The sequence below is a fragment of the Metopolophium dirhodum genome, chromosome 9 (genome assembly GCF_019925205.1).
Source record: "Metopolophium dirhodum isolate CAU chromosome 9, ASM1992520v1, whole genome shotgun sequence".
Lineage (NCBI taxonomy): Eukaryota > Metazoa > Arthropoda > Insecta > Hemiptera > Aphididae > Metopolophium > Metopolophium dirhodum.
The window spans coordinates 22,555,923-22,583,687 of record NC_083568.1 but is presented as its reverse complement, the minus strand read 5'-3'; the positions used below and the strand labels follow the sequence as shown (position 1 = coordinate 22,583,687).

At 29.5% G+C, this 27,765-nt stretch overlaps 3 protein-coding genes across 5 annotated transcripts; all 3 read right to left on the bottom strand.

The window, feature by feature from the left end:
* Positions 1-6,469: 6,469 nt before the first annotated feature.
* On the bottom strand, positions 6,470-11,165 carry LOC132951764 (probable rRNA-processing protein EBP2). Of its 3 annotated transcripts, none has more exons than XR_009665407.1 (6): positions 10,993-11,165; positions 10,037-10,120; positions 9,542-9,649; positions 7,745-8,217; positions 6,609-6,840; positions 6,470-6,512 (listed from the first exon to the last, which is right to left on the bottom strand). XR_009665407.1 is itself a non-coding variant. In XM_061023702.1 (5 exons), the coding sequence occupies exons 1-5, from the start codon at positions 11,032-11,034 to the stop codon at positions 6,669-6,671; spliced, it is 879 nt and encodes a 292-aa protein (XP_060879685.1). In that variant the 5' UTR covers positions 11,035-11,165; the 3' UTR covers positions 6,470-6,668. The 3 variants fall into 3 exon arrangements, 1 of the variants encoding a protein (XP_060879685.1); XR_009665408.1 differs by having other exon boundaries at positions 6,470-6,509; XM_061023702.1 differs by having other exon boundaries at positions 6,470-6,840.
* A 739-nt stretch (positions 11,166-11,904) lies between these two features.
* Positions 11,905-14,366, bottom strand: LOC132951766 (eukaryotic translation initiation factor 3 subunit G-like). The gene is made up of 3 exons (XM_061023703.1): positions 14,105-14,366; positions 13,518-14,031; positions 11,905-13,053 (listed from the first exon to the last, which is right to left on the bottom strand). Exons 2-3 carry the CDS (start codon positions 14,021-14,023, stop codon positions 12,708-12,710), a joined length of 852 nt encoding a protein of 283 aa, XP_060879686.1. The 5' UTR covers positions 14,024-14,031; positions 14,105-14,366; the 3' UTR covers positions 11,905-12,707.
* A 1,424-nt stretch (positions 14,367-15,790) lies between these two features.
* LOC132952645 (protein spaetzle 4) lies at positions 15,791-26,921 on the bottom strand. Its single transcript, XM_061024997.1, has 5 exons — positions 26,613-26,921; positions 23,084-23,229; positions 18,420-18,965; positions 17,961-18,083; positions 15,791-17,087 (listed from the first exon to the last, which is right to left on the bottom strand). Exons 1-5 carry the CDS (start codon positions 26,640-26,642, stop codon positions 16,802-16,804), a joined length of 1,131 nt encoding a protein of 376 aa, XP_060880980.1. The 5' UTR covers positions 26,643-26,921; the 3' UTR covers positions 15,791-16,801.
* Between the last annotated feature and the right edge of the window lie 844 nt (positions 26,922-27,765).

Genomic DNA, 27,765 nt, shown 5'->3' with positions numbered 1-27,765 from the left:
TGTATATAATTAATAACTATAGGTACCCAGTACCTATACCAACTATAAAATGATCAAAACAATAAACATAATCAACCTAACCTCACCAGTAACCTTTGTATCAGGTATATGTAATAGGTACGTTATAAAAAATAAAATAATAAAATATGTGCATTTTATTATTTTTTTAAAGTAAAAATCAAAAAAAAATAATTGATAGTTAATACTGAAAATATCATCAAAAATATTACAAAACTAAAAAACTAAAAACAATAATAAATTGTCTTTTCTTAGAAAGTAAATATAATTGGAAAGTATACTACCTTCCCTTCGCATTAACCTATTAAAATACCCTACTATTACGAAAATAATTGTTTCATTTGGTCACGTTAATATTTATGTAGGCCAGTAGATAATAGAATAAAGATATGATTCAACTAGGTATATATTAACACGGAGGGTACCTACCTTAAAAGTTAAAATTCCATTTCATTTACTATACTATGTAGTAGGTATGTATTATTTAATTTACCTAACTATATTTATCGATTTTTTTCATATCAGCACGTTTCTCGTAAATCATTGTAAAACTTTGAAGAATCAACTTATATGTTTTTAATTTAAATGCAAACATTTGGTTGATCCTAGTATTCTACATGTATGATATACATCATACATGTAGATAACTGGTAATTAAGTAAGTACTAATATTTTATAGATTTTTTTTAATTTTTAATTTTGTGACATGAGTATTTTACAATTATACAAAGTATAATAGGTAGGTAGTAGGTACTAGGTACCTACCGCCTACTATCTATATTTAATTAATTAATCAATAGGTACAAATATAATTAGTACTTAACTAATATAATATATACCTACTGAAAGTGGCGTATTCGGGGAAGGGGGATAACAACGTTATCATTAATAAATTATTTTCAGATAAAATTCGTCAAAAATGAATTATAACCCCTCCCGAAAAAATTCTGAATAGGCCACTGCTTACTGTGTTCTGTAATAAAAAATAAAGAGGTAGATATTATCATTTCTCTGTTGCATATAAAGGTACATCGGCGTGCTCATGAGGAGGGGATATGGGTTTGAACCCCTCTTATTGGCCGTGTTTTTACTTGCCCGTTTTTAAGTCCCCCCTAACCTAAACCCCTATATGTTCCTAGAAATTATCCACATCCCCACCCAACCATTGAAAATTCCTGAGAACGTCACTGTATAGGCGTCACTAAGGCCAGTCTAAGGGGTATCACGATGGGTACTTTTGCTAACCACAAAAAACAATTTTTTGATCAAACACTGTCGACCAAAATATAATTCAGCTGAAATATTTTGTCTAAAATATTATCCGGTCTAAATATTTGTCGGCTAAAATACTGTCAGCGACATTATTTTTAGACTTTGTATAGCCCCACCTTTTGAGTAAACAATAATAATTAAGATACATCTCTTTCTTTGATTAAAAAAAAGACGGAAACAATTTTTCAATAATTAATCCATTGTGATGTCAATGTTAGTAAAATTTAAATACCAATTGTATGGTATTTATTACGTCCTTTCATGACTGTATACCTACTAAACTACTAAAGTCTGACAGAGTTTCTCAACATTTTACTATTTTGGCCATAATAATAGAAATAAATTAACAAAAAAAAGAATTTTTATATTTTAATATTTATTTGAAAAGCCTTAATTATTAAAAAATATTATCTCAGGTGCTGCATTTTCACCACCTGCCCCGCCTACTCCGGGCGTCTATACTCCATGTATAGTTACGTCACCATGAATTAAACGTAAAAAACAAACATATAGCTAAAACATAATTGTCAATGAATTAAAGTCAAAGAATTTCAAAATGTACGCCGTTAAATCGACATTTATCAATAGTTTACAATACCTACAACCTACCTATACCAATATTTTACTATTACCCGTATATCTAGGAATCTGGAATATATAGGTATACCTATATTTTTTTAGGAGGAAAGGTCTATTATACGGTTGGTCACAAAGTTAATCAAAATTTCAATCGTCGACCACAATGACCATAGACATGGACTTAAATTAATTTTATTTTAAGACTTTAAGAGCCTTATATCAAAAATGTATGTCAAGAAAGCATTTTCTGTTGTTTTAGTTATATATTGAGCTGAACGTCACGTCAAGATTTATTGATACATACCGTAAGACTATAATAAACTATACGCATAAGATGACTAGCCTAAGTAGAAATTAATTCTATGCAAACGGTATACCTAATAGTACAGACGGAAAAATTACATAAATGTGTAATCGTTTAGTCTTTTTATTTACTCGTAACGTAAAATATTCTTATAGATGTGTCCGGTGTCCGTCTATAAATCAAATAAAATAGTTGTTAATTTTGTGATTTGAATATTTTTACAAAAGACTATTATAGGTATAACAGGGCGGTGAACCCGCATTTATAAACCGTCATTGTTTTGCGTTACGCATTACAATAAACTCACGTTCAAACAATGTCCTTCAAATTTGGTTTAAACGAAATATTCAAGGCGACTAGTACCTAACGACTGTCAAGATAATACCTACTATTTTAGTGTGAGACTTGAGTAAATCATTATTAAACATTTTACGTAGGTAACTATTTAAACCTCTCCAAGAGAAATGTTGAGCAAAAGTATCCCGCGGATGGACGACGGTGGTTATAATATAGACGTTAGAAAATATTGTTTCTGTTTAGTATAAAAATAAAATGTATATTGTTTTACCTATCTCATAAATACATTTCGAAAGACACATTCTATGAAATTGCAACAAACATCAACTTGTCTAATGTTCAGCTCTTATGCAGTTATGCCTTATGCGCTTACTTGTATGTTAAATAAACACGGCAATAAATAAGTAAATGCAGTTGTAGTGGCGAATAATATTACGATACATATTTATATCGAAATAATAATTTATCGACGCTTCAATGACGAAAATATTATTATTATTAAATACAGTAAAATAATGTCGATATTGTGAATTATAATTATAATTATTTGATTAAAATTGCATTTTTTAATATAATATTATAATACATTTTTTTTTTTTACCTACCTATGGCTCCCTTAATACTGACAAAATATATTTTACTCAACTAAAATATAAATATTAAATAACAAAACCCTGGTGTATAACTGCATGTACAATGCATATATAGCGTACTACTTCTGCCATGGCTTAAAAGGTATTGTACAAACAAATTTAAACACGTAGATAAATATTGCGTAAGTACCTAATAATTAATAAGTATATTATATAGGTACTGTATAGGCACCTAAGTGTTTTTTGACAAATAAAATATGAGTACAAAACATTCAGATACCTATCAACCAATTAAAATTCTAAACGTAGTTTTTTAGTTTTTCTTATATTACAGTCCTACTGGGCATAATAGATATGTAGGTACCTACTACTTACCTACCTACTTCATATTTTTAATAGTTTAGGTAGTATAAGTATTATTAAATAAACCTCTACGCTATACAGCATAATAATGGTATGAATTAAGTACCTATCTTAGTAAGTATAGGTAACAAAAAAAGGAATATAGTGATTAGTGATGATATGCTTAGATTTATTTCACTTACTTACTAGTTACTAGCTATCTATTCCCTAGGAGATAACTCACCTAATTTTTACCTATTACCCATATAGATAGCTATATAAATACATTATATAATATTATAATTTATGATGTTCGATTCAAGCTTGCAATATCGATTAATCTTAAGAATATTTGTGTTTTAAGGTAGGTATATTTTGAATTATTTATTACCTATGGAGTGTATAGGGTATCATATACATACTTAAGTCATGTTTTTGGAAATAATATTGTACTTAAAAATAAAAATCTCTCAATAATCTCTAATTATTAGTAGATGACTCACAGTGATTTTGCACCAGGAAAAAAATTGATTACAAATAATAACAATAATAATATTATAGATTACCAGTTAATACTGACCACGCAACAATTCATAAAGGACATAGGTAGTATTTGCACTTAAAACTATGTGTGTAAGTGTATACTTATCTAAATATATTTTATTGAAATTATTTTAGGTCCTAAAAATTACAAATAGGTAGGTACCTAAAACCTATTATAGAGTTAGAGTATACTGTATTACTGTGTACACTCAGACAGTAATACACACCAATACACTTTGTACACAATAGATAACTGCCGTTTATACTTTCTATGATCACCAACTTTGATTGTTTCAATATTCAATGAATAATGATAAACAATTTAAAAGATAATATTCAAAGTTGTGTCAATCATTTAAAAATGGATAGGTAAGTTAGGTTAGTGAAGTAATTTATGTTCAGAAATAATAGGTATTTCAATTACTACCAACCTACCTATATGGCAATAGGTATGTATACCGTAGACCTCCACTAAGCTACTTAGGAACCTAGTTAAGTTAATAGCTATACAGTAGAGTAAATTTAGGGAAATTTTTCATCAGGAACAATTAAATTAAGGAAACTATTTGTCAGAAATGCTTTTATGACAAGAGCAAAATATCTTATCTGCAAAATAAGATTCGGGAATTTCTATTTTAAGAAAATATTTTGGAGGAAAATTGTTCCCAGAAATTGTAAATTTATGAAATTTGTTGACAAATATAAATTATTGTGTGTTATAGTATTACCAATAACACATACCTAATTACAAAATAAAAAGGTATAAAAAAAAGATTTTTTTTTATTCCGAGTGTCTTTAAAGTTGTAAACTTAGATCATATACAATGGATAGAGTCATAGCATACTACGGGCATAAAAAGAGTTGATGCCAACATTACTATAGGACCTGTGACATCTGCGCATGCGCAACTGCTTATCATAATATTTCAATCTGTTCATATTATTATAATGCCGACACTCTGCGCCAAGCATTAATGATAAGAGACCACGCGCATGCGCATATCATCGAGGTCCTACAGTGATGTTGGCTTCACAAATAGTTCGTATGGCTCTATCCATTGTATATGATCTAAGGTTGTAAAAAACAATTATTACAATGGATAAACTAGACTAAAGTTAAATTATAAAAAAACCAACAGAATGAATAAGACATGATACGTTTAATAGTTTAATAGGTAGGCACTTGAGTGCATTAAAAAATTTAACAGAGAACTGGGAAAATACTATTAATTATTATCAATTATGATATAATAATTGAAATAAAATAAAATCCAAATCCAAAAGTATAATTGTAAAATGGTCAGTAGTTAGTAGGTAAGTATGTACAAAAGCAATATAATTTAGGTATTGGTTGTGGCTAAAAAATAATTCAATTGTCCTCAATAGAAACTAAATGCATGCAAATGTAATTTATCAAAACTTTAACCATACAAACTTAAGACAAATATCTTAATACCTAGTTGATTAAATAATTAAATAATGCATAACATGACCTACTAATTTCTGGTAATATTTATTCAAGACATTCGTGCAGGTCAATAAAGGCTAAATAAACATAGTATAATAACTCCTGATCATAGGAACACTTATTGCTTTGCTAGTAAAATGTATTTTATTGGTTGTTTTGATGGATGTTATATTTTAAAAGTTTTATTAATTGTTGAAATCTAATCCTATTATAGATAAATATGGTATTGTTTTAAGAGATTATAAAAAGTAATTCAATAGGTACCTACATACTTTATTAACTATAATAAACTGTGCATTTGTCCATTTGATGTTGTTTAATAGTTTATAAAAAGTAATTCAATACTTTATTAACCTATTAAAATTAATTATATCTATGTGGCTAGGTACCAAATTGCATTATATTTATTTTTCTGGACACACACTTAAATATATTAACGTTTATCTGGTTAAATTAATTATTTATATTCAATTATTAACTACCTTCTTGGGTATGAAACTCTACAGTCTTTTGTCTTAACAATATGAGAATATTATATTAATTATTCTTTAAGTCAGAGGTCAGTAATTATTTTTTAAGAAAATAAAAGATGTGTATTACCAAATATTTGCCAATTACTTAAAACATTTTTTTTTATATTATGATTAAGAAACTTTCAAACGCACCTATTTAAAATTCTATTTTATTTCAAGATATCAGAAATGTTATGCTCAATGTACCCATATATACTATAGTTACTACATAGTATTCACTGTGGCTATAATGTACCCATATATACTAGTTACTACATAGTATTCACTGTGGCTAAATTAATTAACTAAATTTATAATTGCACCATCTATTTTGTAATGTTATAACACAGTTTTGCTATATCATATATATATTTGTGTTGACAATTAAAATTCCTACTTTATTTAGTCCACAATTAAAGTCCTACCATCCGTTAATCGCAGGTATAAAATGTACTTGATGTTATACATACCTATTTTGTATTTCATCTATTTATTAAAACTTAATTATTATTGAAATAATAGATAAACTTATACGCTTGTGTAGTACTAGTACATAGTGGTATATTTTAGTTTTCTCATTACTTCTTGATGATAATTTAATAAATAAAAAAAAAATATTAGAATTTGTTGTTTTAGTAAAACATTTGTATTGAAAAGTTTAAATAGGAAATTGAACTTACTACAGGAGTATACTGTTAGTATACAATTATGTACATTCAAATTTTTAAAAATTGGTTTATTCATTTTTTTGAAGACATTCTCTTGTTTTTATTAATTCTACCCTTATTCTTTCCTTTAAAATTTGATTTCCCACTACCACCAAATGTACTTTCTGTAGTGTTTCCTTTCATGCCTTTTTTTTTGCCACCAAATCCATACTTTGTATCTTTTCCTTTTCTTTTATGTTGTGATCTATAAAATAAAAAAATTAAAGTTAAGATATTTTTAGTACATATTACATCATGCCAACAACATAAAAAAATAGTACTTCTAAATTAAACTATGATATTGAAATTAACTTTTAAATGTATAGATATTTGGATATATTATGTACATTTTAAGGGGGCAAAAATTATCTGCCCCATTAATTTTACTCCAAAAAAAAAATTAAATTAATTTAGGTATCTGATTATGATCAAAATAAGGTAATACTATTTTTATGTTGATTATAAATTGAAGAGGAACATATTTCATTTGACAGAAAACAACTATTGATAGCCATTTAATAATGAAGTATGAATAAAAATGTAATTTATCATGATACATTTTTCAATTTTTAGGACTATAATGAATATAATTAAAATAACATTAAATATAAAACTCGTATTTAAGAAATGTTGAATAGTTTTTTAGTATTACCTAATGATTATTATATTATATTTAATTTAATGTTTTCAATAAACTAGTGACATTTTGTTTGTCCTACTTAATAAAATAAGTTAATATGTACAATGTACTTCTATATTCACAAATTTTTTTTCCAATAATCTCAATTAAATCAAATAATAAGTTTGTATACTTGCACAATGACCGTATCTAAGTACCACATTGTCAACAAATATATGATTGTATTGTTTGATTGTATGGATAATAATTACATAAAAAAACTTATAATATCCAAAAATTAATTTTTAAAAAGCAAAAATAGCTTCTGTATTGAATACAAATTTATTTTAAATCAATTCATTGTTTTTTAGCTGTAAAATATTATAAATTATATAATATAAAAAATGTATCAAAATTTAAATATTAATATATGTTATCTATTTCATATAAACGTTACTTGATGTTCAATAATAATTAAAAATGTAAATACCTTGAAAGATTTTTTTTCTTTTCACCGCCACCACCGCCATCATCTTTTTTCTTGTTTTTCTTCCCACTATCAGTTTCCAAAAAGTCTAAATCATTTCTTAAACCTTTTCTAAACTTCTTAATATTTTCATTAAGATCACGTTTTTGTTTATGTTTTGCTTGTATAGCTGCTACTTGTTTCTCTTTAGCTAATTTCTTTTCTTGCCGGATACGACGTACTTTTTCTGTTTGTTCTAGAGAAGTCTTTCTTTGTAAAAGTGCATGTCGTACCTTTTGCATATGCTCATCAGATTTAAACATTTCTGCAAAATAATCTTCTGGTCGATGTGTAGCTATATTATGTTTACGTAACAATTCAACACCACGCATAACAGCTGTTTGGGCTTGACGGTGAAACATAGTTTCCCGTTTAAAATCATTTAATGCTACTTCATCAATTTTACCCGCTTTAAGAAATTGTTGTTGTTCAGTAATCTGAAATAATAAGAAAATAGTATGATAAAGGTAATGACATAAGCTATAAGCAATTTAAAAATGACAAATTATACAAGACATTAATTTAATTAGTAAATTTAACAAATACAATTTTATTTATATGTTATTATTAAAACTGTGCATGCAACAAATGAGCAAACATAATTTAAGGTTTATCAAAAATTAAATTTTTATCACTGACTAAAATACAGTTCAAATACCCTACCTATATTTATGAACTTGATTAATATCTTTTAAAAAATCAGTACTTGTTTGTTATTGTCCTACCACTAAGCCATACACAATTTATCACCCCGCCACCAGGAGACATTATGTCAGCAGTATTTACCTAATCTAAAATTTAAAATGTTGACATTCTCTATTATTAAATTTCAATCATGTTAGTATGTTATTAACTTGTCGTTATATTGTAGGTATGTATAATTTAAAGTGGGTACCTATCTTACAAACATTATTAGATTATTATAAAATATTGTTAAAAAATAATTTTAATGAATTATTTGCTGGAATAATAATGGCATTAAATTTATACAACAAAATCATATTGTATCATTAAAACAAATAAAATTAGTGACTTTAATTAAGGATTTTTATAAAACTATCTTATTCTTTTACGTATAATTATGAGATATTAATACAATTATTAACTATGTTACTATTAATTTTAAACAATTTATTATTATTTACTTTTATTTGAAAGTTTTGTAACAATATATAAAAAATATCATGTTATAACTGATTACAGTGTAAACTCAATGGTGGGACAATAATAAGTACCAAAAAATCAATAGAATTTATGATATTATTACTTTAATATTTTAGCTATTGAACCTATTATTAATATTTGTGAGGATTGAAATCATGTCTTTTATCTAAGCTCACACCATATTTAAAGACTTTAATAGATAACTTGCAATCGTATATAATATTTTATTTTTAATTTAAAATAATAATACATCATCCTATACCTGGGTTGAAATTAGAATATAAACAGACGACAGACATATCTATATTTGTTACACACAGGCAAACAGCTAAATTAAGATTGGTTATGTGTGTTACTTGAGCATGGTGTATAATAATTACACATGCTTAGTGTTAGTATACTAGTGATGTTTGCTGGGGGCAGGTACAAGAAATTGTTTAGTTTTTTAATCTTATTCAGGCACTAGTGTGTAATATAGTAAATTTGTTGGTAAAAAAGTAAGAAATAATACAAATCAAATTAGGACATCTAATCTGCTATTTTAAATTTGCTTTTAGTGATTTTCAGGTATAAAGAATATAACAATTAAATACATACTTCCATTGAAAGCTCGGGAGCCATTGGAGCAACTTCAGCCACAATATCGAGTCGTTCGGTCCATGGTAAGCTGCTTTGGAATGAAGCAATAGCTTCTTTCATTGCATTCTAAAAGAAAAATAAACAATGAGTAATTTGATCAAATATTAAATGTATAGGTACATATTGAGTACAAAAATGATTTATTAGCCTTTGTCCCATTCAAGTGGGACATCCTACCCTATCCTTGCCCCTAGAACATTTCTATAAGACATAATTCTTTTACATAATTAGTTTCTAATTGATAATCTCTGCTCACTTACTTCTTTCTCCTGTTTACCTTTATATTTTATTTCCTTCAACATACATAGACAAAGATATCAAATAATTTTTCTATACCTTACTACTATTTGTTTAACTTCCAAAATAGGTAGTACTGTAGTAGTACTTTTTTGATATATCACTATAATATACATTATAGGTACCAATAAACATATAAATATTAATATTACTTACAACATTGTTAATGAATACTTTATCTTCCTCTACAGGTATATTTAAACCTGGCTTTAATTTACCAGATGCATACAATTCCAGCAACTAAAAAAAAAATACATATTTCAAAAAATATCACATGATTATTTATATGTAAAATAATTGTATACTAAAAACTAATACAGAAGCAATGTTCTACACTAATCAATAATAAATGAAGTACCAAAACTAAGTAGTAAATAAATCCATTCAATTCCAGTTTATTGTTAAGTTAAGTAGGTACAACTAAATTATTAATTTATTTCAGAACCAATTAAAAATGAGTATGCAATTTTTTTTAAGTTCTTAATAACTAATATAAAAACATTTAAAAATTGATTCTAAATCATATAGAAATTTGAATGGCACTTAGGGTACTTTAATTTTATATTTGTAATATAATTAATTTCAGAAGCATGAGTTCATCTGTGAATTGTGATATTGAGTTATGGTCATTTACACCATTCACTGCTCTAGACGTAGGTACTGTTACGTTCCTGTACTTCACAATATTATCATTTACCAGTAACCATACAACTTTAAAAAATCCTGGCTCACATTATTTTAAGCTTAAATAATTATATTATAGATCTCAAAATTAAAATTTAAGAAAAATAAAAATATATAAAAATAGTATTTTATGTAGCATACACAGGTTGGAGAGTTTAAGTGTGTGACAGTGAAAAGATTAAAGATTTAACATTAAATGGTCATATTAATCTCCAATTTTTGCACCCAAACATATTATTGTTTTTGTAATCCTAGTGCCAAGGTTAAGCAAGTTAAATTCAATTTTCTCTAACATTTTAAAAGAATTCAATCCTTAATCAATCAAATCTAAAATCTGCATATTGAATTCTCAATACATAATATTATACATATCGTATTATAAGAGGACATTTAGAAAACATTATAATTGTAAGTATCTTATAATTTACCTCTTCCTCAGAATCGACATCCGAAGACATTACGATAGCCATCGGAGACAGGAGTAAAGAAGACGGTATTAATATTTACTAACAACACAACAACTAACAACACAAGTGACAAGTATTAAACAATTAACAATTCAAACGTTTCAAACATGTGCTTCGTTTTTTGAATCTTAATTATTATCAATTATCATTCTCGAGATAGCTCATATCAATAACCAACGTGACCATTTTATAGCGGCCTTAAAATACCGTGTTTAAAAGTTATGAAATAGTAATACCAACCTAACCATTTTATTAAAGTGCAGTCAGTGCAGTGCAATATGAAATTAAAATTTGATTATTTCTATGAATAAAATATAATAAATTACCTACGTTCTTAATTTCTTAAATTAGTTGTTAAGTTGTAATTCTATATCAAATACGTTGAATAGGTACCCTAAAATAAATACCAAATTTTTTATCCAAACTATGAAACATCATAATAACTAACTAATTAAACAAATTTGTTCCAATTTCCAAGAATAATAATTATAATTTTATTATGTACGGAAAATATAATAATAAATATATGAACTATTATTATACCATTCAGTGACATATTCAGGAATTTTTCATTGATGGGGTCCAGATAATTATATTAGATGTTTAGATAGGTATTTATGGGGGAAATGGGTGGTTGGGGGGAGGGGTCCAGATCGCCCATAAAACGCCGCTGTCAGTGTTGTATTTAGATTTTCGTCATGAGTGGGGGGGGGGGGGAGATTTTATCCATTAGCCCCGCCTTTTAAACTAGAGGCTTTAAGTTAGAACTCCAAAAACTTTAGTATATTACATAGAGCTTATGGGGAGGATTGATCCCCCTTAAATACCATTTGTATAGAATATGAACAGTTATTACATAAAAATATACAAGTAGATACCTATGAAATTTTATATTTTTTAGCAAAACTTATACATATAAGAAAAAAAAATAAAAATCTAAAATATTGATAATTTCATACCACTAACCTTGTAATAAGTACATTACTGACGTAAAAATGTAAAATAACTAGTGCTCGATTGTTTTGCATAGAATTTATATTTAAGATCTAAAGATTGAGTGTATTGGCTCTACAAAAATGATGTTCATTTTCTTATGTGTATACAAAGACCAGGCTTCATACCAGTAAAATGCTGCAATATTCAGCGGGGTTTCTGGTAGCAAATGCACATCAGTATTATCAATAGTTATGTCCACTTGAAATAATTATAAACTACAAAAATAGGTTAAACCTCTGCTGGATGCCTAAATGTGCTTAGTACTTAAAAGCATAATATGCATAAAAACGATTAAATTAATCAACTCTTCATACAAAAATCTAGAATTTAACTGTATGAATATATGAGACGTTTTCAAATTTTAATCAATATTTTAGGTTAAACACTTTGAGCCGAATCGAAAGAAAAAAAAATATACATTTCCACAGCATTATTTTTAAATAAAAAAAGTAAGATTATTGTAAGAGTCTATTGTTTTGTTATTGTAACCTAATCATACATTTTCTATAAAATGAAAAGCATGGAAAAAAAAATAATACAAATTTACATTTAAATAATATTATAATAATATAAAAGTTATTGTGCATTATATATTTATATTTTAACTAATATTGACTGAAAAATATGTATAAAATAATATATCCTTAGAATATTGTTATTTCCAGTAAATTTCCATCCAGTTAGTAAGTACTCTTACTATAATTGTTTGTCGACCAACCAACATTTAATATTAAATGGTCATATCCATATCCGTGTAATCCTTTAATTGCTCGTTCGGCATCCATTTTGGATTTGAAATTAACAAATGCATATCCTTTACAAGCACCGGTGACCTTATTAGACGCCAAGAAAATTCGAGCAACTTGACCAAATTTGTTCACTAATTCACTTAAATCAGCTTCAGATGTACTTTCAGAAAGATTTTCTATACGGATAGCAGGTACTTCGTCATAACCACGTGAGTATGGATCTCGTTTACCAGCCGTATTTGTGGCTCCTTCTCTTGCTGACGGGGGAATATATGGTCTAAAAAAAAACATGAGGTTAAAAATACATATTGCATATAGTTGTATACCAGAATAATTTTAAGAGGATTCAAAAATAATGTGAGTTATTATTTGTCTTAAACACATGCAATGTATTAATCTGAGTTTCTCAACAGTTGTAAAGTTTTATTAATTATTATATTTTAAAACAAATAACTATTTAAAAAAATATAAATAATACAACAGATATTACTGTATTAAAAAATATAAATATTTATAAAAACTCCACAATGGAGCATGATAAATGTTTTCATTTGTAAATTTAACAAAAACATAACTGAAAACATTATATTATTATGATACAACTTTATATTAACGAGGATATTAATATGATAATATTTGCTCAAGGTATTGCAAGTATGCAAGACAAATGTGGGTATAAGATGATTATGTCCTCATACATAAATTAAAATTTTAGAAAATGGATAGACATTGTATTTATACCTGTTGGTACTGGTATTTTTTTCAGGCTCTGGTACCTTTTCTTGAACCAATTTTTTATCTTCAATCACCAAACCGGTACCCTTGAGATGACATGAAAACGACCAATGCTCTCCGCCACAATTTCGGCATTTAATGTTCATGTTTACATTCTTTAATTTGTCTAATGGGTTTTCTTCGACTTTGTCGCCATCCTTACCGGACAAGAATTGCATCTGTATTTCTTCAGCCGGAATCGTGGTCGAAGTATTTGGTCCTGGTTTATCATTGCGTGAATCTCCGAATTTAGCCCATGTCTTGCGCTCAGCTATAGTTTTGGACACCAGTCGTTTTTCAATTTTATATGTACGAACTACCTTTTCTTTTTTGTCATCCTTGTTCCAACGATATTCAGTAATAATTTTGGTATTTCCGTGTGTATCGACTTTTGCTTGTGGCAATGTTGTTTTCTCCAAATGATCTTCAACCTCATCTGCCCAACTGGATTTGATCAGATCCTTATTATGCATCTTTGCACCTTTGTAAAAAGTAAGTAGGTTTTACAGTATTACCCGTTTATATTTTATTGATTATCAAAATATGGTACCTACCTAGTTGATTAATATTGTTCCAACGAGAAGCCTTGATTTAAACAAACAAAATCCAAATGAAATTGTGAAGTCTTCGAAATTCGTTCTATTTGTGCCAAGGCGAATGCCGTTAATTCGTATATAGAAGATAGAACAAGTAAGATTTTCGGGACGTTACTCAACGTAAGCTGCAGTATGCACAGCACCAGTGTTGTACCACAGCCAAGAAGTAAGAAGGGAGAAGTAGACCAGTAAGTTGTAGACGTAGAGAAGGTTAGTTAATAATATTATAATAAACAATGATAACACAATATCACGCGACACGATAAAAGATTTAAAGGTTATGATATATTATGGTTCCATAATATTAATATAAATATAAAAAAATATATAAAAATTTAAAATTCAGCCCATCCGTTGTATGTGTGTGATTGTCGTTGTGTTTGTGGAAAACCATAAATTGCGATTGTGAAATTTAATAATATTACAAAATTATATAAGGTCAAGATTACTATGGAAACTATGATATGACGTGACTATGTGAGACGTACACTGTATAGCCTATCTACAACGCCGTGTAATATTATATTTAAAAAAAAATTTAATTTAAATTCTATGAGTTATTATGTTATAATCTTTCGTAGTTTCATATGAATTATTAATTGTACGTTCGCTAATTTGGTTTTATATATTTTTTTTTCATAATAATATTAAAATTATCATTATTTTACAAATTCAAATATTCAATATTATATTTTAATCGTACTTCGCAATTCGTAGTGGTTAAATGTGGTTTTATGCAATATTCTTAGAATTGTTTTAAGTATTATTTTTAAAACAATAATTGTACAATATAAATGTGTATACACAATTAAATCATGAGCACTGAATGACTGAAAGGTTGTAGTTTTTGAAAAATAAAGAATATTGTACAATATTATAAATTTATAATAAATAGTGTTTATGGAAGGTATCCACATATTTGTTAATATTGTACATAGTTATTATATTATAAACCTGCGATTATTGCCGAACATTTTTTAATAATTAAATATTAAATTTCGGCTGACAGATAATAAAACTATTTAAAAGTTAAAACTAATATTTACTCTTGACGTATTGTCAATATAATATAGAAAACTGAAATTAGAGTCGATTTGGTTGCCGGTCTACCAAAGTTGGGCAACATTTTATATAAATAATTATCATCCGAATAATTTTCAAAAACAATTTATTGCTTTTTTTTAATCGTTTGCGTATTTTTTTATTCAATTAATTGTATTTAAAAATTAATTAATTGATTAATTAAAAAATAATTGGAATACGTTTTTATTTAAATAATTACGAAAAAATGTAATCAAACAAAATTGTATTTAGATTTAAATTAAAAAGTTTATTCTAATAATACCCTACTCTTATATCTTTTAACCATCCAGTATTATAGAATGTGACAAGAGTAAACATATAACACGGTTTTTAAACCAGGTCGTATGTTATACGTAGTATGTACTAAATAGTAAATACTAATGAACTAATTTAATTTTCGGGAACTATTATCATTGATCAAACTATAGTATGGTTTAATGTTATAATTCAAAGTATGTATAAAAAAAATGAAGTCAACATTCTGATCAGTGGCCGAGATGCCGAGATAACTATAGACTATAGAGATATAGAGACTTGAGAGTGACAGAATGACTTTAATACTGATACTGTAAATATTTATATTATAATATCAACAACGGTGTAACATTAGTATTTAACATTATTTTCATACATCAACGGTAAACTTTGCAGTTCCAAATCGTAAATCCGTAATGATTTATAGTGTTTAATATAAATATGGACACGTGAATATACCACACGTATGCACATAATATCATTTATCATTGTATCAATGAATAAGTTTAAAATATATAAATAAATAATAGTAATAATTAATTTAAACGTATCACAAGATTGGAACACCTTAACACTATATAAAAATATTATATTTACACTAAAGTTTATGTACAGCATATATATTATATTGATGATACCTACGCGTTATATTTGATAAACAATTAAAACAAAAATAATATTAAAAACCTATGGCTTATATAATATATAGATATAAAAATCTGTATATTATGCGCGGCAGTGTAAGGCAAAAATAAATATTTAATAATCTACGACTAACCGATGACGAACAGATTAAAATCCGTAAATTTCAATAAAATGTGTATATTCGTTGAATTTGTGGGTCCATGCATATAATAATACACGATAATAATTTGAAAAAACATTTTATAATGAATAAAAACAAAGCTGAACGAAATCAATCATGGTTGATAATATTATTGTAGGTATTCGAATTAATCGTGGATAATGGTAGAGTGAGTATTGATTTTATTTAACAATAGTTAATATTGGTTAGTACGTAGGTACTCATCTCAATTCTTTAGTAAATTTATAAACAATTCAAAACGAACGTAGGTAGGTACTTATGTTTATCGAAATGTATCAGTTTTAAATTGTTAATACACGAATGTGCGGTATAATCTTTCAGATGACCCTCCGATCTGCAAGTGGTTTTTGTTTTTGCCCAACACTATATAGATGATGCGCGGAGACAGATAATATTATCGAAGGAGAGAGAGAGAGAAAGAATGAGAGAATAAAGATAAAACACGGATACGTTATAATAATACAATAATATCGTGTAAAGAAAAGTAAAAGTTAAGAGCTCAACGGATTTTGGAACCACGTGTCGAGGTCGTTGCTGTTGCCGTTGCTGCTGCTGCTGCCGGCGCCGTCGTCTCCGTCGGTGCGGGGACTGCGGGACGTGATCCTGAGGTCGTTGGGCAGATCGTAGCAACGGCACACGCAGCACGACGGGAACCTGAACCAGTCGGAGAATATTCCGCGGCAGTCGTTGGACGGGTCGTATGCGAGCAGCCTGTGCAAGCGGTACTGCTGTTCGCACCGGCAGCCCTGGCGGCAGAACATCTGCTTGTTCTCGAACCTGCGCAACACGATATCATATTGGTATATTAATATATTACATGTGCGGATATTATGTGCGTAGTACATATCTCATATGTAGGTATAGGAATTTTATAATAATTCGATGAAGGCGGAAAGGGCTCGAGTGAAGTATATGTAATCCACACCGCCAACAATTGGAAATCATTACTTTCAGTGTATTAATATTTTTTTTTTTTTTATAGAGATTACTGTATCGCAATATACCATTTTGCGATAAAAAAAAAAAAAGTATCACGCTACTTCTATAACCACTGAAGTTTTTTATTTATAGAGTATATTTTAATGTTTATAATGTATATCATACTATATTATAGTCTATAATATAGACGGTACTACCGCTTATATCGATATAAAGTATATTAAACTGCTTATAATATGCCATCGGAGCCGGAGGGGTTTTTAGTACAAAAGCATGTACTACAGGAAAAACTCTCACGCTCTGTAGAACAATAGGATTTTTTTATTTATTTAAAAGAAGAGAACATTCCGCAGGCCCGATTTTCTAAATTATAATTATAGCAGCTAAAGTATGCATTTGAATAATGCAGAAATGCACAATATTAATGCTTTTTCAAACCTATTTTTCGACCACTATTTAAAGTAAATTTAAAATTCGGGCTTTGATCCGATCTGAAAAATGTTCTCTTCTTTTAAATATAAAAATATTCATGAAATCCGATTATTCTACATGGCGTGACACTGTGAAAGTTTTTCCTGTGAAGTCACGTTCGTTGATATAATACACTTATCAACCCTTATATAAACGTATAGTATCTCCACAGTGTTTGAATCACACCGTATATGGTAATATTATGTAATATTGATCATCGACTAGGTACTCAATACTCACGTGCATCGCTCCCAGTGGACGTACTGCTCGAACGGGTAGAGATTAAGCAGCGCGAGCACTTCACCGCGAGTGTTGTTCGCCCAGAAAGGCGCGACCACCTCTTCCTTTACCGGGCAAGCGTTACTGCAAGAAACAAAAACACGTGGTTCCACATAATCGAAAAGGAGATAATATTATATTATTATTACTATTATTATTATTATTATTATTATTATTATTATTATTATTATTATTATTGTACATTTGTACTATCATTATTCAAAACCCAAAACTAAAAGTTATAACGCGTTCAATGGAAAACGCCAAGTTTTGCTTGTTATTGGTAAATGTTTTGTTTTGGAAGACAAAATATGTCATATTATTATAGCGTGGTCGTGTTATGTGCATGACTAATAATTTATTTCACATCATAATAATACTCGATTTTTTCTTTTTATTGTACAAGTAAAGGATACTCACATGCCTTTTGATTTCTGAGTGTTGTCCGCGTCGCCACCGGTAGACTCCTGGAAGAATCCCGGTTGCTCCTGCACCTGGTCGGTGCGTTGGGTCGACGCTATCGGTTCGGTGGTGGTTTCGAACTGCAACTGGTCGTCCACGGTAACGTCATCCACGGTGCCGTCTTCCGCGTCTTCCGCGACGGTGGTCGTCGTGGGCGGCACGACGTCGGCCACAGGCGCGGCGGTGACGTTGGACGGCTGGGCTGTGGACGCGGTGGTCGTGTTCGCGGTGGTCGCCGTGGTCGCCGTTGCTGACGTGGTTGTGGTAATGCTACTAGCTTTGCTAACCGTAGCGGTGGCGGTGGAGGTTCCCGAGGTTGGTGCAGGCGGCGACGGTTGCGAGTCGTAGCGGTTCAACGACGACTCCTCCCGCCGCCGGTTCCAGACGCCACCTTCGATGTCGTTGGTGTCCATGTCTGCGCGCAACACCGATATATGTCGCTGTTCGCCGTACATGCGTTTCATCAAACCATGATTCTCGAATACAAACCGTCGGACTGCGTGCCTGCACATGTTCATACGAAATTCAATCAATATAATATTATAACGGCCGTGAGGAGAAAAAGAGCAAATCGTAATATTAGTTGTAAATCAAATAATATATTAGGTAAGGTCGTAGGTCGAAGGTATATTTTAGCTATAATTTCTTTATGCAAGTCCCGAGGTTAAAGAAATGGACACATTTAATTTAGTGGTAAATAGTACGTTATGAATCATAACTTATGATATTTGACGTTTCGTCTGTTTTTATAAGTGCATCAATAGTGTATAGCAATTCATGGCTCTAATACGCTCTATTAAAAGACACTAAAAGTTAACATTAATGATTAATGCTTTACAAAATTTTATTTTTAATCGTATAACATTGTATTATTCAAAATATACTACTCAAAAGTTGTAAAGTTGTTGATCGGCACAATTCCTGAACCTTTACATAGGTATTAATTATGGAAACAATAATAGCGTACGTTTATACGCATTAAAGCTTAAAAAATCCTAATAATATCGACCATAACAAACTATATAAATATGTCATATGTGTTTTAAGTATCCCATCCTCATATAAATTGTGAACTATAGTGCTTTTTAGTTAGTTATTTACCGTAGTTATACCCATCTGCAGAATCTAGAATATTTTTTATCGGTTCAAAAACAACAAAAAATTGTAAGCGATTTTGTAATCTTCGGGATATAATATTCGATAAACTGCATACGAGCAAGTTCCACGAGCGTGATTTTTGCGTACTTTAAATAATTATAATATTGTATTTATGTAACATCACAGAATCAAAAATTCAAAATGTGCACGAGCGCGCAATTTAAAATTTATTGTTAAAAACTAAAATAAAAACTATCATTGACTCAGAAATGTTCACCCTATGTTATTATATAGCTCCATTGGTGGTTTTAAATTTTAATGCTGTTTTCAAGGTCAAGCGTAAAATCACGTATAGTCTTTAACACGACAGCTTTGCTACAATAGTCAATAACGATTAACGGCCCATTGTTCGGATCATGATAACCGGATAAAACGTGATTACGATAAAAAATAAACTCTTATAGCAATCGTCTGTTGCAAATCGATGTCTGAAATTGTATAAAGTGTGTCGATAGTTTAACAACCATCCCCAGGCTATAATATTGTAAAATACTAAAATGTAATGTTATGTTTAATATTCTCGTAATTATAATATGATGTACATATATATCATATATATGTATAATATGGTACATACAAATATACAATAATATATAATATTATAGACTAGTATACGGTGTACCTGAGCCCTGTGGTTATACATGTTTTAGATTCTGAGCGGAACGATGAATGTATTGATTTTTCAATGGTCTATTTTATATTATTTTTTTGTTTTTTTTGTTCTAACATCGTATTTTAGTGAAATAAAAATGCTTCTATTTATAACTTTGAAAAGTTGTCACAAAAGTAAAAATTTCAAGTACAAAAGAACTTAAAAAAAAGAAAAAAGAAAAATTAAAAAATTAAAATTAAGGAAAAACTGAATTTTAGGAAAAAGTTCGAGGTATCGACAATTTCAAATTTTTGAGTTAATTAAGTTCGATTATATTATGATGATATAAAGTTGTCTTGCTGACTGACTCATCACTCCAATAAGTACACTCCCACAACTGCATCCGGTATAGTGTATATTCTATTAACTAATAATTAGTAATAACCACCATGGGGCATAGTTTACAGTAGGACGCATGTTGAATATAAAGTAGGAATAGGTATGTAACATATCGCACTGTCACTATGAGTATATTAGTGTAGTAATTTGAAAATGAAAATTGGAAGGTTTTGAGTTACACATGTTTTCTAATAGTAAAAATAACATTAATTTACAATGCACTATAGTGTATTATGTTATATTAATGGAAAAATTGAGTTAAACTGTATAATCTAGTATAATATTATGATATTGAGATATCAATAACTCGATTTTCACAAAATCTTCATTTTTTAGTTAATACGCTGATGTACTCAGTGTGATATAAGAAATTTAAGAACATACTTTGTATTTTGTTGAATAAGTGTTATTTGAAATAAATCATGTTTTTTTTATGATAATCATTCAACTAAAAATGTGATTTTTATATTTTTAAAAGTTATAATAACTATATACTGCAGTCCCTAAAATAGTGTATAGTACGACACATTTTGTGTAATACGAAAAGTGCAGTGTGTAGTACGAAATTTAAAAGTGTGTTATTCTAATTAAATCTTTATGATAATATTATAATGTATAATTTTATATCTTCACATTTTTTTTTTATATTTTAACGGTTTTTTGCCAAACCACATTTTAATATTATTATCGACTACACAGAAAGCTATATTTTGTGTTGTTACTTCTTATTACTCTTATTATAGTTATTATTATTTATTGTTATTAAGAGTAGCTATTTTATTATTATCTGCTTAGTAGTGAACGGTGGTATATAGTAAACTAGTGTTTATCTAGAAATAATTTAGATTTGACCGATTTATTGTGTGTAGTACAAACATTTGGATATTTTAGGGACCGCTATATAGAATAAAACCAGGGAAGTTGCTTTGCTGTATATTATGTTCCGAGGTATACCTCGCTATTGATGCTGTAAGACCAATCTATGAAGAACCTTGTATTAAAATTGTAAAGTTAAGCTGTATAAAAATAAAAAATGTTCGATGAATTTATTTTTGATATTTTTAAACTACTATACAGAGTATATACCTATATTTTAATATTATATTAGGAATTTTGTATTACATTTTTAAGGTTTTGACTAAGCACCAATATTATTTAAAGAAAAAAAGAAAAAAATTAAATATTCTGAAAATTATATCTGCTTTCATCTAGAAAAATTAAAATTATAATATTATTATATTGGATTGTCAGACACGAAGCTTTCCAAGCTGCAAAATATGTTTCATGCATACTATTCCAACAATTTGTTTTTTAGGACATTTTTAAATTTTTTATGTAATTGTTGACCTGTTTCCAGCAATATGGCAAAAAAAAAATCTCCTTATAATTCAGTATGTATAACAATATATTTTATATTCAATATTGCACTTTAAAATGTTGTTATATGTGGCTTTATTTTTTTTTAATTACATTAATCTAGGATTTATTTTAACATCAGGACCGTCACATCCATATTATGTATACTGCAGATGTTAATTATTATATTAATTCAACACGGTTCTACCCATTCTCTAAAATAAATTAGTTTTTAAACAATAATTCTTATTGTTGTACCTATTAAGTGGAAAGTTTGAGCATAAACGAGTTAAAAATATAAAAATGTATTAACTTAATTTTCAATAACTTAATAAATAACGAGTTACATTTAATTAAATCCAAGTTACGTTAATTTATAAATAATTAAATAATAAATATAATACAATTATTATTGATGATGCATATTATTATATGAATATTTACTTTATATTATTTTAAACCATATTACTGGCTATTTATATATTATTAAAAAAAAAATGACTTAACTTTAGTTAATAAGTTAGTGGTAAGTTTCCATATAACTTGTAACTTAACTGAGTTTAAAAAAATAGGATAACTATTAACTTTAAACTTTTTAAAATGTTTACTATCAAATTAACTTAACTCAATTAAAAATTATCATTAACTTGCCCAGGCTTGAATTCAAGTCTATAAAGAAGTCACCTTTTGCGATATTATTTACAAAAACATATTATAACAACACAATGATTGACCTTGACCCAAAGAAAAATCCAGACATTTTTGTGATGCATGGAAATACTCTAGTTTTCCTTGAAAATACTTAAATTATAAACACTAGGTATACTTTCACCGTGTCCCTAGAATATGCGTCTTATCAGATCTCGAACATACAAAGAACATCACCGTTTAAATCTAGAACTTTCACTCGCTCGTGTCACATTAGACATACTTTCACCTACATTTATGCGTGTGTTACATAAATCATGACAAACAATATAATGGGCAATTTTTTTTCATTCACAACAAATAACCTACGTACAACCTACGTATATTTTTGGGCAACAATGAGGTTTTTGCTTTCTAAATATTTGGTCATTGGAACTTTTGTGTCGCAAATAATATTATAATATATTACCACGGGTACGTTGATCCAGGTACCATGCACCATGATTGAGTGTTAAAATCGCACGGCAAATCCGGAAATTTGGCTCTTGCATTTCGATACGGTTTTGTGCAGGTGCTATAGCCGTCGTAACCGTAACCATTGAGCTCCAACGGCAGCTGAAACAAATAATATATTATATTATGTATTATAGTAAAAATAATATAACTGTGTCGTATATACAATTTACAAAAAAAAAAATTAATTAGATAGGTTTTTAATATTTTTTTTGAAAATTTCTACGCAATATCAAAATTTGAAAAAAGTATGACCTGCTTTATGTGTTATATAGGAGCGGTATGTCGGGCAGAAGAAAGGAGCCGTGAAAGTTAAGCGTTGGCATTGGAAACTGTGCCATGTGGCGGCTGACGATGATTTTTATTGTGCACACAATGTCAAGGTGCCTCAACATTGCAAGGATGAATTACGATTATTTTTTCATTTCGTGAAACATAATAATATACGCTAAATAACTATATAATACGCGTATATCATACACTATGTGGACAATGGCTATCATATTTTAGTTACGGTTCCCCGGTGTCGAAAATAAAACGATCGGATTTTCAATTAACGTGCCCGACAAAAAATTATACATGCACGCGAAAACGCCACCGAAGATTTTTGTATACATGTTTATTCAATTAAACACAATATAAATATATCATATTATAACCACTCACGAAACAGTCAAAGACCTCCTCCGGTGGTGTCTCTATCTCACAAGGACGAATGAATTATTAATTCATGTACAGGTGCAGTACACCGCGCGTCCGCGCTATATAGTGTGTTGTGCAGCAGTGTAATAATAATACATGGAAACAATATTGTAATATGGGTACGAGCCGCTAGTTTCGCAATAAATTCGCGGATTCGACGACCTCTGCGCGGTCAATGATGAACGTTATTTTTTTTTTGCCACCAATCTGGTCTGACCACTTTAAACGCACTCTACGTCACGTTTTACGTACCTATATATGCACACAGTTGTTTCGGGTTTTGCTCGTGAAGATCGCACTCGATATGGGACCGCGGTGGTTGTGACTTAAGTCTTGTCTTTTGCCTATTAATTATTATTCCAATACGTTTCTAATAATATATTATGTTTATACAGCTTAATGCTTGAGAAATGTACACTGACGACGTTATAAAACATTGATTTTAGTCGTATCCATTGCCCGTTGGACTATCAATTATCAAACTAATGAGTAATGAGCAATGTACTACACAGGCATATAGTCTATAATGACTAATGAGTAATGACCAACCCGTTCCGCCGATCCATTTGTCACTACGAATTGGGATTAGTTAGGAAAAGGTATACAATATACATATACATATGCATATACACCGGGAACGCGGAAAGAACATTATAGGTAGGTACCTACTTTAAAGTTAAAACATAACACGAAATTCGGAATAATTGACAATAATATGTTTAATATATAATATAATGGGTAATGACAGCCGGACAGCAGAGACTTTTAAAAGATAGCGTACACACAATATTGTTAACAATATACCTAACAATAATAACATAAATAATTGCACGGATTTATGTGAAAATGTGTGCAATAATCATGCAGAAGTTAGTTTTAATAATTTTCCGAGCCTTTATTATGATAAACAAACAATTTTAGGGGCGATATGAATGGATGTATTCCGATAAAAATTACAAATATTAATAAAAGTAAATGAAACAAAATGTGAGCCTATTGGCTATACAAATAGACGAGAAGGTGCGTCGAAATGGAATACCTTTATGTTTTTGCCCTTTTATATGGTTATAAACTAATCAAATAAATCAAATAAATCAAATACAAATTGTTGAATTAGTTTCAAGTACCATTTAAGAGATAATTTTGTTATATGGTTTTAACACTGAATGTTAAACTAATAACCTTAAAAATGTATTGGTATTATTGAATAAGATATATTCCGAAGGGTTAAGGCCTTAATGGTATTCCATATAAATTTAAACTATTATGTATTTACGTTAAATGTTGGTTATAAGTTAGAATTATAACAAACTTATAACCAACATCGTTTATTTTCAAAGTCATCAAATGCATCAAATGAAAATGATTTCAGAAATTTCAAAAAGTTAATTTTATAACTTATACATTTGTATTATAATATATTATGTATTACGTATAATATAATGCATCAAATACATTTAAATTTACACATCTAAATATTTGCGTATATTATTCCGAAAATTAAAAGATTGTATTTAATAACCCATATCAACGGCAAGTAGGCAACAATGATTATAATATAGTATATAGGTACGTCCTGTCTATTGTCATTCGTCATATTATTAGGTTTGATAAAATTATGTACCATAATACTCAATATATACCTACCTAGTACAACATATTCTTTACGGAACAGCCTACTATTCCATATTTGGCACACCTACTCCAAGATTCAAATGTAGCAATACGGTCGTTCACGAATCATATACGAGTGGATTAGATTCGTATCGAAAAGTTTAATTTATCTATTTTTATCGGATCGGATATTGCGGTTTATCTCGACATGTATATACATACCCATATAGGTAGTACATATAATAAGTATATTGTATATTGAGTATTAACCGTAAATATCGAAAATATATTTGATAATAACTAATAAGATAATATTAACTCGGTCGAGGGCATTGGTCCAGTTTGGTATAGGTACACTCGACCGCACTGGAAAGGTGAAGCTCCGACCTTCACCCTGCCTTGCCGATAGCTCTTCCTCTTCCTGCTCCCGACCACGCGCTTTGTTAAAACCTCGTTTTATACTTTTATATATTATTGACTATCGTATGCGTGTATTCGGTATTACTACCTGCCTGCACATACGTACCCACAACACACACACACAATAACGACCAAAATTATTTTATTGAAGCACGCCATCATGCTCGTGACAAAAAACGTCTCATGTTGTATTTTATATCAATAATCAGGGCGATACGGCCGGCACGTAGGTGATTTTCAGGACGTAGGAAACAGGAAAATGTAAAGAATTCACGTGAGTGAGAAAAGCGATTATCATCATATTGCACCCCTGAAAACTCGTGTATTTTATTGGGCGTCGGACTACGCGAAGTATGTCCAACAGGACAGATAGAAAAATAAGAATTTGTAGCTATATAGCACACACGCATGCTACAAGAAACGTGTTCTGTGTATTACTGTACTACCTACTATAATATTAGAATACATATTATTTTACATTAAAATGATCGCTGTAGCGCACGTCATCGCAATATCATAATATATAATATGAACATTTTAAGTTTTAGGTAAAAGTTTGTTTTACAATTTTATTTCTTCACTGTTTCAAAAGGTCTCGCATTATATTAATTTACAAAAAACAAGTTGAGTTAAAAACCTGACGTCGTAGGGTTGTTTAACCATGACTAATAGTTTGTCTTATGACGTGTACCTACAATGTCCATCATCATAATATTAATGTCATTATAATATCATCAATTAGTACTTACTGCCCAAAGGAATAGTATCTTTAAGTACATGAGTCGTCCACATGCAGTACACTGTAGGGGCGCGCGCGACCACGCACATGGGTTTGACTGAGCTCGGCCGGGTGTCGCACGCGAGACTGACTGACTGGCTGGACGGCGACGACGGCGGTGGCGGCGGCGGCGACCGAAAAACTGGGTCAGCAGCAGCAGCTCCGTAGCGTGGCATATACCGTTACGTTTAGCCTACTCGGACGGCGGCGGCGGAGTAGAAGAAGAAGACCGTACAAGACGAAGAATGAGTCGAAGATCGGAGGTTCCCACGCGCGCGCGCCGCCGTCGCCACCGCCGCCATCACGTCGACAGCGCCCGCGCACGTAACACCCGATCGCGTCGCTCACTTTCACCGGCCGCCGCGTGTGTGGATATATTAGTAATAATAATATTATTATTTTATGACGTGCCTACTCACCGTATAAAATGATAACAATAATAATAATAACGATAATGATGATAAATAATTCGAACGCACGTGTGCCATTATAATATTGTTATTATTATTATTGCAGCCGAAGACGAAGTTCGCGGACATCCCGGCGCGATTGAGCGCATTTCCCTTTTTTTCGTTCTTATTGTTTATTGTTTATTTCGTTTTTTCGCCCCCCCCCCCCTACAATTAAAATAGACTATAGACAGTAACGTTTGTTTGTTTTCGGCGCACGTGCGTATAAAAATCGAATTCGACCGAGACCGATCGAAGCGCGGCACCATCGACACGGCCGTTTGATTACCTATATTATCTTAGCCATTTTAGGTAGGTACACTGATGAGTAGGTATAATATTATTTTCATAAGGTATACAAGGGCGCCCATCAATCAGAACGTAGGGGGTGACAATACCATAAAAAAATAACTAAGAACCAACAAAATTGACTTTATTAAATAACAGAAAATAAATACACAACATATAGATAAACAATGTACTAATATATCATGTATTATAATATCATCAGTAAAAATAGTTTATTATTTACAATTACAAAAAATTACGATCATTTCACATTTGTCTAGGGAGGTAACATGGTACATCCTTGCACCCCCTAATGGGCGCCATTGAATGTACGACTCGTATACCAACATATTATGATATATTATATACGACATATCACATATACCA